The sequence below is a fragment of the Puntigrus tetrazona genome, chromosome 7 (assembly GCF_018831695.1).
Source record: "Puntigrus tetrazona isolate hp1 chromosome 7, ASM1883169v1, whole genome shotgun sequence".
Lineage (NCBI taxonomy): Eukaryota > Metazoa > Chordata > Actinopteri > Cypriniformes > Cyprinidae > Puntigrus > Puntigrus tetrazona.
This window is the reverse complement of record NC_056705.1, coordinates 29489893-29501645: the sequence shown is the minus strand read 5'-3', so window position 1 is coordinate 29501645 and position 11753 is coordinate 29489893. Positions and strand designations below refer to the sequence as shown.

General features: G+C 35.6%; 1 protein-coding gene across 1 annotated transcript; it reads right to left on the bottom strand.

The window, feature by feature from the left end:
* Positions 1–7576: 7576 nt before the first annotated feature.
* Positions 7577–11441, bottom strand: LOC122348282. Its single transcript, XM_043243599.1, has 4 exons — positions 11227–11441; positions 9915–10014; positions 9086–9193; positions 7577–8887 (listed from the first exon to the last, which is right to left on the bottom strand). Exons 1-4 carry the CDS (start codon positions 11439–11441, stop codon positions 8411–8413), a joined length of 900 nt encoding a protein of 299 aa, XP_043099534.1. The 3' UTR covers positions 7577–8410.
* Between the last annotated feature and the right edge of the window lie 312 nt (positions 11442–11753).

The window sequence follows — 11753 nt, the reverse complement described above, 5'->3', positions numbered from 1 at the left end:
ACCACTGGTGTAAACAGTATTCTCATATCATCTAGGACTAGGTATAAGGCGTTGTTGCATGCAAACTCTCGAAATGAAACAAATAAATAAATAATAATAAAAAGCTACAGAGATTTTAAATATCTATTTCCTTATAAGGGTGCCGGGAACTTTTGAAAGGCTTTCCAAGGGTGCCTCAAACAAGAAAAGGTTGGGAACCACTGGTTTAATGTTTTATGTTTAATATGTCAAGAGCTATGCATTTGTGATTTGAGTTTAATGCATTCATGTCTTCAGATACAGATTCTATGTTGATTTCATTGGCTTAGTAACAGCCCAAAGTCTTATTATAATTCATTGACTCAAAATACAATGGACACTTTAAGAAAAAATGGCTTTATAAAGGTAAAAATGGCCATAAAATGTAAAAATCAGTTTGAACTTACTGGAAAAGATATTTTTTTTATCGAAACATAATAGTCATGGCTGCAAGGATAACTTGAGTTTATTAAATGTGTAAACATAAACAAGCTTTATCTCTATTTTTAGTTTGAAGCGTGGATCATTTATTGCAACATTTAATCTCAATTTCTCATGTTTAAGAATCTTGCATGCAAATTATGTGCATACATAAATTAGAACATCTTGCGAGTCAGTAAATGATGCAACCATCAGAGTGTATGCCATGTATGCCATTACTTTCTAAATAGCCAATGTGTGACCGCTAAACAGCTGCTGTAATGGCTCAGTTGGATAGTGGAGATGGAGTTTTGTAGTAGGACTGGCTGAATAATGTGTCATAAATGTATCACAACTGTAAAGTGCTGGAGTGAAATCACCAGTCTTGAATGTACCCGGTGAGTACAGAAAGCCGCTAACATGGTAGCTATAATGTAAACACCACTAAAATATATCAATGACAGTCTCCTGCATGAGATCACTTGAGGCGCTCCCTCTGGCATGATAATCTATCTTGTAGTGCGTGATGAGCCACATAGTTGAAATCTTGTAGTTTGTGTATGTTTGAGATTTGAACGAAGATAATCTGCAAGGAATGGGTCTCTCATATTTATACGCACAATTTAACTTCTCACAAAAACTTTCCGCCTAATTCACAACACGTACATATGCACATGAGCTTGTTCTCAAACTCGTTCTTCTGTTAGTGACTTTGGAGTCTTCTAAAATGAGCGCCAGCTTGCACAAGTTTGGCAATTTGCTTAATACACGCCAAAACCAGCACCAATTGCTTTCCGCAAAAAACCAATCGTCACACTCAGCAAACGTATCCGTGTGCTCTCTAACGAGCATGATTCACAGTGTCTTCAAGCAGTACCAAATGTGCCGTGACTCCAAACACAAGATGAGACACTAATCACAGTTTATATTAGGATAGATCAGGTGATTGTTGTTTGGACCTCTAATATCTATCTATGTAACTGAACCTGTAATTATACTGTATTATCAATTTTCACTGACCCTGTAAATAACATATCTAATTATATATAATATATATATATGTGGGGGTTCTTTATACATTTTTATAGGGCCCTGGGTGTAGCCTACATGGTTATTGCGTACGTGTTGTATAAGTTGTTCTTGAATAATTTTTTAGAATAAACTTTAGTAGGAAAATGTGAAAACGTCCATCAATATATCCAATAAATCAACATTTTACTGCATTTATATTATTGTATCGTGACGGTTACTGTACAAACTGATGGTGACTTCCATGTAAGCGGACCTGATATGCAGATATGAAAAGTTCATTGGGTAATGCCTTTGTACATCTCTGAAAACAAAGTTACATATGTTGTACTGCATTTCTTCCAGTAGATCCTCTTAAATATTACACACTTTAACTTTAAAACGTAAATACAGGTCATAATAAGGTGCTTGCATCGTTTTTTTGTTGAAGGACAGGCTAAAATTATGGTAGATCGTTTTTTTTAATTAGTATTCTCTGTGTTCGTCTGGTTTAAAACAGATTGAAGACATAATTTGATTATATTAGGTTGTGCACAGTGCCTGATGATTGAAACAGCTTTCTAAAAATGTGACAATTAAAATGGTTGATTTACATGGTAAGCACATTAAAGAAACACTTTTTTTTTTTTCTTTTCATACAGACAGATGACACCTTTGTTCCACTGGGGTAGAAGAGCCATTCTTCTGGAAAGTACATGTTGGTTTTTTCCCCAATCTTTTCGGCACTTTTGATTTGCAAACCTCTCAGGACCTTTTCTGTTCTTTCTCAGTATCTTCTCCAGGTCCCTGTAGTTGATTAATCCTTCCTTTCTTTCTTCATTTTTTGCTTTTTGTTTTACTCCCTGCATGTCAAGTTTGAGAAACTTTTTTTTTCCCCTTCTCCCGATGGCAATCAGGGGGAAAATGTGCACCGCTGATTGACAGTGCTATGCTTGTCACTCACATCCCTAGAAAGGTGTCTGTGTATGAGTAAGAGTGTCTGTGTCTCTGTGAGTGTAGCTCTCTGTGACAGATTATTGAATCGGAGTGCAGATGGGGGTTGCTCACTGAATTTTAGGGAGACTTCTAGTTGGCTTCGTTGGACAACAAGATGTGCACTTGGTGGTACAGGGGTGAGATAAGCTAATTAAACATATATTTGTGTGAAAATGGTAGGCTAAGAATTACTGACATTCAGTCATGTTTGTTTTTTTGGGTTTTTTTCTAATGTCTTGCTGACTGGCATGGCACTCATCTACCAAAAGAAAAGGAATTGGAAAAGAAAAAAAAAACACAGACATACGTACACCCACAACAGCACATTTATTGTCACAGGTATATTATGTCTAGACATGGCAACTATGGCTGCAAAAATGTAACTCGTCTTTGAACTTTTCATAAACTTCCATTGTTCTTATCAGTCCAATAAAGTTGTAGTTTGGATTTTGTCATTTTTATAATGATAAAAAAAAGCAATCCAAAGTGCTTCATCATCAGAAGCTTATGTGGCTTATTCATATCCAGATATTATTGGTTTGTCACCAGAATAAGCGCTGCAAAAAAAACATTTTCAAAGCAAAAGTATCTTTTGAATTCTGCTGTTTTTTTCTGAAAATCATTTTTGCTTGTATAGAAAAATCCTTCTTTATATATATATTTGTAAAATATTTTGTCAGGAAACAAGACAAAAAGCGTTTTTTGCAGTGAGCGTTGAACGCATATAGAAATGTAATGTTTGCTCAAGTGCTTGAATCAAGTTCTTGATTTCATTTTTTATTATTTCATTTTTAACTTCTAGCAAATATGACTTATGTTTTTCTTGTAACTTTATACCTTCATTACGTCTCAGCGCTTCATGAGAACCGATAATAGTCTTCAATTTGCAGCCAGCAAGTGTGTATTGATTCTCCTCACACTGCCTTGTTGCTGTGTTATTGAGCAAATCAAAGCTGTAATTTAAGTGTTACCTCTGGAAAACATGGATTGCATTTGAAGAGCATTTGTATCAGAGTGGAATAAATTACAGTAAATTGCCTGGCCTGGAAATCAGATGAATTGCAAGGTTGAATTGTAAAATAACGCGTGATTCAAAGCCTGTCAAGGTGGGACACAATTAAATGAGCTCTTATTTACCTGTTCTTGTGAATAGCGGGACCAGCAGGGCTGGACTGATCTACAGTGACTGCATATTAAGTTCATACCCTTTAATTGAGGTTGATAAATGAAAACATTTAAAGAGACACAAATATTAACTTTTTATGCTTGTGTGAGAACGAGAAAAGTCAGAATAGACAGAGGTGTTGCTCCAGGTTTTGTCAAAGGACTCAATGTCTTGTCTTGCCTAAGATCCCTGCTACACGCACCTTAGGGAGCATATTACTGTTTGAATCAGTCTGTGGAACATCTTAGCTGCTCAGTGGACGTTCTGATTCAGTGCCTGTTCTCACATGTTCTCAAACCAGAACATGTTCCTCCTTCTCTGTTCCTCAGTTAAGATCACTGCAGGAGGGATGCATTTGAAGATTCATCTTTACATGGGTGTACTTGCCTAAAAAGTCACTGTATGTGTGCTTGTTGTCAATTGAGCAAACAAACAAATAAATAAATAAATGTTTTATTTTAGGAGGACAGCAAGGCTTAAAATAATAATAAAAAAACTAAATAAATAAATAAATATATATATAAATTATATAAATTATATATTGATATAAATATATATATACACACACACGCATGTATTGTATACATATATTGTACACATATTGGAATGATGCATGAAGGTTGGACTGTTGAAAATATCTGATTTTAATTATCTATTCAGATTATATGCAAAATTTAAATAATAATTTGCAGCATTACTGTTTTTACTGTGTTTTGATGAAATATTATATTATATACTGTATGTAGCTTTGATGTATGAGAGAGAGAGAGAGAGAGAGAGAGAGAGAGATTAACAAAAAAAAACATTTTAAACACTAAAACCTGTATTCTTTACTTCCTGACTTTGAAGCACTTTTTTTTTCTTCTTCTTTTTAACGCTTATGTTCTTCAACTTTTTCGTTTTTTTCTTGCCCACTACTCAGACAGTCATATGCACCATGCAGCCCTTCATTGTTTGTACACTTCACACTTCTCCAGACCGTGATCTTGACAGAGAGGAGCCCCTCCTCTACCTCGCACTGAACCACTGGAGCTTACAGTGTACAGCACATGGCCTTCTGCAGGAGGTAAAGTAGGTTAAGAACTACCACTCACCTCACAGGGGAAAACACTTTCCCTTAGGGCCGAGATATGAAAAACGTTACTGATATTTGTATTCTCAGCACAAGCCGTTCATCTCTACGCAACGGCGGCTTTCGGTATTTCAGCGATTTCACTTGTTTGAGAATTTTGTCATTTCAGCAGTTTCAAAATATACCCACAATAGCATTAACTTAGATAAACTTAGATGTAAAATGTAATTGCTTTTGAAGGGGATTCGCCAGTAATGCATCTCAGAGGACCGTTCGCAGTTTCACCAGTGGCACTGGCGCGCTCTGAGATAATATAAAATGAATGGCAATTAATAGGGATGTGCACTTCAGAGCAGAGGCCCATGACTGCACATGCCTGCATACTCTCTCAGGGACATTTAGCGTTCGGGACTAGGAAACACACTGCAGTGAGCTCTTAATGTAGTCTTTGAGCTTTTCATGTCTTATGTGCCGCGGTTTTTCAATCAGAGAGAATGAGGAGGGGGATGTAGAAGTAGATTACCACCGACAACTGTGACTGCAGAAAGAGAGAGAGGGAAGAGAGAGAGCAAATCATTCTTTCGTCTGACCGGCGTTTAGAATAACTGATGTGATGTGGGGATTTGAAAATGAAAGAAAGAAAATGTGACAGCGCTCTTCACAGAGATAGGAACGGATTGAAATGGGGAGAGGGAAAAAGGCAGGAGAGACGTAGGCAAAAAAATAAAATAAATAAAAATACAAAATACCTCTGCGCAACGAAGCCGGTTTGTCACTTAGTCACACTCGCTGCCCGTGAGGTACTGCTGAAAGAGATCTGGCCAGGCATCTCTTCTGAGCACATGAACAATTGAAAATGTTACACGCACCATCCTTGTATTTCGAGGCCGAAAGCAGACGCGTTCGAGTCTCACTGGTGTTACAATATATTACAGCTATTTTAAAATATGTTTTCCATCAAAACCCTTTCTGGCGTCTATTTGATGATGATTACACTTTCGGTACGAATGTGGGTGTGTTGTTAAAAGATAATGTCACATTTCAGTGTTAAATTTAAGAGCTGTAAGCCGTGAACATGAAACAGTCAGCAAGGCTCTATGTTGGGTCCCCTGCGTTTGCTGTGTACAGAATGTTGCATTTATCAACATGGTTATTTCACAGACAGATGAGTCTTATGGTATCAGTTCACTGCATGCTTTCTCCATTTCCAAAGGAAAAATCATATTAGTTTTGTCACACTACTGCCATTTCACCCTACTAGTCTCTTGTTGTACAATCTGGATTTTGCTTTGTCTTTGATATAACCTGAAAGAGACAGCCCAGAGAAGCGTAACATTTCTCCTTTTTGTCTTCTTAAGGTTGTTTTCCTTGGAGAGGAACCATCCAACAGATTTTTACTAAACTCTGACAACTGCACCACAATACATTGCTTTGAAAGATGGCTCAAACAGTGATTTTGGTGTATGGATAAAAGCCTTACGTTCCTATATCTCAACAGAGCAACTAGCAACAACAAGGTCATGGGTTTGATCCCCAGGAAGGTATGATGAACAAATGAAGTGTATACCTTGAATGCAGTGTTGCATACAGTTGTTCTGGATAAAAATGGCTGTCAAAAAATGTAAGGGTGGATGAATGAGGAATTATTTAAATTTATCATCATGATTAAATTATAAATTGGGTAATAATATTGCCGTAATTGCATATGTGTTGGGGAGTTATTTTAAACTGTCACAGCTGTTTTATTTGTATTACACTATCATGAGCACGTAACCCAACCCTCGCCCCTAAACCTACCATTTGTCAATAAAACAAAAGACATGGATACAACGACCCTCCTAATTTATCACACATCGGTTGTGGAAATGCTATTGGCTCTTGTGTGTCACGTGACCGACCGCATCACTCTACAAGACGAGAGTATGTTTTACAGGAGATAATAGTTCACCCAAAAGTTACAATTCTGCCATCGCTTACTCACCCTCAAACTGTTCCAATTCTGTATGAAGTACTTGTTCTGCTGAACACAAGGGTATATTTTTTTGAAGAAGGTTTGTAACCAGGCTGTTTTGGGTCACCGTTTTCCTATTAAAAAAAAAAAAATCTATTTCAAATAGTTTCTGTTATTTTAAACTTCAGTGAGTCAATTATCAAAGTTTAACCTTGCAATCAGATCAATAAATTCTACTTTAAAATATATTAAAATAAAATCAAAAAACATTGTAATAATATGTAATGATATTTCACGAAGTAACACAAAATCACTAATGGATCGAGCTGTGTATGCAAGCTTTTTCTGTGTTTACAGGTATAGAGTTCTTTGAACCAAGAATACCATTAATTATGGATGTTGAAATATTCAAAACTTTCACTGCTTGGGGTATATGATCAGTTAGTTATATTGATCAGAGGACCTTGCCAGAAAAAAATCAAGGACTTCAAAAGGAATTCAGTCAATGAGTAAAAACATATCCAAGTGTATCCAAGTGATTCTATGCCCCTGCAATGTCACTTATCATGGACAAAGTATTTTTTTTTCTTTTTTTTTTTTCCCCTCAACACTGTGTGTGCAAGTTTATCTCCATTCCTGTCCTCGGGTCAGGGGCTGTGTATGGAATGTGAAGCATTGTGGTCTTTTCAACCATATCAATCTGTCTCTTCCCCTCTCTCTATTTTTATAGGATTTTGAACACCTCAATCAAACCTTGCTGAAGGTTGCCTTTGTAGCACATTTCCACATTAAGTCGCGTTGAGCGTGTGCAGTGTCTGCTTTAAACCAAAGATCACAACAAGAAGAGTGGAGTAAAAAAAAAAAAAAGGTAACACTTTCTATGAAGCCTGTATTTATAATGCATTATAAGGGCATTCTTAATGCATTATAATACATGCATAATGTCTTATAAACAACATTATAATATGTTATATCATCTTATAAATAATCATAACAACAGTTACAATACATTATAATACTTACCTATTTGTGCTTATAACTTTTATGAGAACAATGCATTATAACACCAGATGAAGCCTGCATTTATAAGACATCATAAGGGTATTCTTAATGCATTATTATGCATGCATAATGCCTTATAAACAACATTATAATGTGTCGTATCATCTGATAAATAATCATAAAAACAGTTACAATGCATCATAATACTTACCAATTTGTGCCTATAAATATTTAGTTTAACGAAGAGTGTGATGACTTATAACACACAATGAACATATTATGAGTGGTCTTTAACTGCTTAAAGTAAAGTGATGAAAACAAAGTCTTCTTTTAAACATCTAAAAAGCTTTATAACGTGGTATTAATATTTATAAGTGGTCCTTGTCTGCTTTAAGTAAAGTGACAAAAGTTAGGTACTTTTATAAACGTGGTATTAATATTTATAAGTAGTCCTTGTCTGCTTTAAGTAAAGTGACAAAAGTTAGGTACTTTTATAAACATGGTATTATCATTTATAAGAGGTCCTTGTCTGCTTTAAGTAAAGTGAGAAATGTTGGGTATTCTTATAAACATCCATAAGATATCATGAAGTCATTATAAGAAGGTAACATCAAAGTAATGTGGAAAAGTACAAAGAAACAATATGTTTCCAATGCAAATCATGTTTTATTCATTAAAACTGTAAAATTACAAGGTTTTACCACATACATTTAATTAACCAATATAAAGAGTTATAAACAGTTGGCGGTGCACAAAATTATGTTTCTTTACAGGCTGGTTAACTACATTCATGTAAGTTGTATTTTCTAATGTCATGTATAAGGCGGCCAAGAATGTGTGAGGGATGGTTCCTGGCAAGCCAGTATTCCCATTCAATGACCTTGAGGTGCTCTTTCAAAAGTTTAGTTGTCCTGTTGCCACGGTGGCGCCATATATCCATTTTGTACGTCTTCCAGGCACGCTCCAAATGTTGTGTATGTGCTCTTGTTACTGGATCAACAAAATTCCTCTTGTGGCACACTGTGTGATGGTCATAGCCTGCCTGTGTCAAAGCCCTGCGATAAGCTCGCCATTCATCAGTAATTATACTGGAGCCTCTCCGGACATGCTTCAAAATATTTGGCAAGAGTTCATTTTTTGACCGTCTTCTTACCACTTTGAGAATGGGTTTTCTTCTTGTCTGCTCAACTTCTAGTATGCCTAAAACCCATTTTTTGTTGCGTCGCCAAGCAGAACCAAATCTGCCACGGTTGTACTGTAAAACAAATGGTAGAAATCAGTACTACACAGTTTTATCACACATACATCTAATCTTCATTGAGTCAGATCACACTAATTGTTTAACACATTGTCCAAATGTACAACTGTAAAATTGCTGCAACCTAAATCCTCTAAATATTCTTGCAAATCGCCACTACAACAGACTTATTGATTGCTGATGAATTTGCAGCACCTTTCTCTTATGTGAAAATTTGCTCTCATCTATGAGGACAAAGCAGTGATGACCTCCAACTTTCATTTGTCCTAGGTGCCGAAGTTTCTTTACTGCCCGTATGCAGACCTTAGTAAAAAAAAAAAAAATTACATGTCTGTTTCAGGTAGGAAATCCCAGAATGCACTGTGAACAAAACTTTATATAACTTTATAGTCAGTGATTTTGAGCTGGACATAAACTGACATCTAGCAACATGCACACAGTATGTAGAGAATCAAATAAGGGTAGTTACTGAGATACAAGTTATGTTTGCAAAAGCATATTTCCATATTAGTTTTGCTATTTTCAGTTCAGTATATAAGTAAATAAATGAGTAAATAAAGTGATATTTTTATCTGGTATACTATATTTTTCTTAAGTGTTATTCCTTTATGATTTAAACCTTTAATTTAAAAAAGAGGTCCTCTGGACCTTTAATAACATGCAAAGCAACACTTCAAAAGACAATAGGACCCATTCTAATCTGTAATATTGTCTACACTGGACTGTTTATCTATTTTATCTGTTGCGGTGCAGTGTGATGCTATGAGACAATGATGGCGTCTGGTGTAGACACGGTGTCATAAAGCATGTTGGTAGGTGGAAGCAGTGCAGCTCACTAGGTTTTGGGATAGACCATACTTTCTATTTAAAGCCTTCACAAACCTAGGTATTTGTGGCAAACTAGCATTTAATTTTAATTGTTACCATCATAATTCAAGACAAATTGCAAGGAAGTCAAATTTTTCTGAAAGCCAAGCCAAAAAATTTATTGTAATCATAATTTCATTATTCCTTTATACAGTACCTTTCTCACTACTGCAGTCATTCGAGATAAAGTTCTGCTGCTTGAAGCCACACCATCCTCCATCAGGTCTATCTGTCTCATTCTTAGACCTTGGGAAAACCTGAGGGAAAACCAAAAGAAATGTTAAAATTATGTTTTGCTGATGTAAGTTTTCAATGTGAAAACTACACAACTGAGGAAAATAAATGAAAAAGGTAAATATATATATATATATATATAGGGAGTGTAAGGAGTGTAACGATGCATATATTCGCACTCCAAGGAGCACAGTAACGGGGAAGGTTAGGACGATTCTAAGGGCCCAACAAGGAAAGGGGCCCTGAACACTTCTTTTAGAATCAAAATTTCTTCAGAATGTTGACAAAATACATATTGTCAGAAAGGTCTGAATCTCAAGATTCCATATTTGATGGTTATTTTTTGACAGAGAAATTTTGACATTTGAGTGTCCTTTCTGTGAACAAATTAAGTATGTCACAAAAATTTAAGGTTTCATATGACATTGCTAAATAGAACATTATTTTGTGTATTTGGTGTAATGCAATGTGCTTATGTGGTTTAAGGTTCAAGAAACAAATAAATTATTTTCCTCATACTGTACATTATTGCTACTTTTCTAAGCCCCACCTTTCAGAAACGGGTAGATTTTACTGAAGCTCATCTTTCTAAAAATGCGAGGTGTCCTCTGATTGGAAAAGAAAAATTTGAAACTGCATCATATGACCCCTTTAACTGAAACTCAGCATATATAGGCTACTTATGTCACTTGTCACACCGTTTTTTATTCCTCTTGTTTATCTGTCAACTAAATCAGATATATTCTGAGTATGTAGGTACTACAGATTTTAGATTTTAGACATTTTAATTACATATACTGTAGTATGTATAGTATGTTTACCTCTAGGTGGAAAAAAGTAATGTGTACTACTATCTGTTAAAAATAAATGAAAAGAAACCTAGCATAGTGCATAATAATTTTACCTTTCCGATGACTGTTTTTTTAACATTAAAAGACACCTTTAAAATACATAAATATTAATAATAATTAAAAATCAAATCAAAAGTCATTTAGACATTCCGTAAAGTTTATCCAGGGGGTTTCTTGTCCCAAGTAGGGGGCTAACATACCCCAATAAGGGCCATCTTACCCCAATATTTGTCATTTTATGCTATAACAACTAAATTATGAAATATTTCTATTCATTTCCAGTATTAACATGTTGGCTAATGCATCGTAACCCTGCACATGCTAACGTGATATCGAAATATGTTACAATTTAAAAGCAAATTCACACTGCAGAAAGTTACGTACCTGTAGATGAATTCTACATGGTTCTGCAATGATCTGCGGGACTGGTAGAAAATTGTATTCTTACGAACTGTTGTAACTCCTCGGCATCTTCTGCAAACCCTGGTGAAAATCAGAATCATACTAACAAATCTTTCCCCCCATATATCCCAAAAAGTACTAGTCTGCATACATATTTTAGCAATTTGAAAAACATGTAACTTACCAATGATATCCATCTCGACGTGGCTGTTTTTCAAGTTTCATTTTTTCTTTGCATTTGCATCGCATTCTCCGGTGCAAAAGACCCTTCTTCTGCATCCACAACACAATTTTTCGTTTGTGCGAAAGGGTGTTAGGTTTTCGAATTAAACACAAAAGTTCCTGCACTAATCTGGACATTTTAATTCAACCAGAAACTCATGGGTGCAGGCTCACTCCAAATCCGTTCAAAAAGAATCGGCTTTCCGCTTCGGAATCACAAGACCACTCCAAAAGATGATGGCAATTCATTCCATTGGCATGCATGACAATGATGTGTTTTCATGCAT

Bases quoted from the DNA above. Each gene is read 5' to 3' on its own strand.
- LOC122348282 (XM_043243599.1), bottom strand. From the start codon at position 11,441: ATGGATATCATTGGTAAGTTACATGTTTTTCAAATTGCTAAAATATGT. The intron at 10,015-11,226 runs GTACGTAACTTT...GTTTTCCCTCAG, and splicing joins CATGTAGAATTCATCTACAG to GTTTTCCCAAGGTCTAAGAA. The intron at 8,888-9,085 runs GTGCTGCAAATT...TTTGTTTTACAG, and splicing joins AATTTTCACATAAGAGAAAG to TACAACCGTGGCAGATTTGG.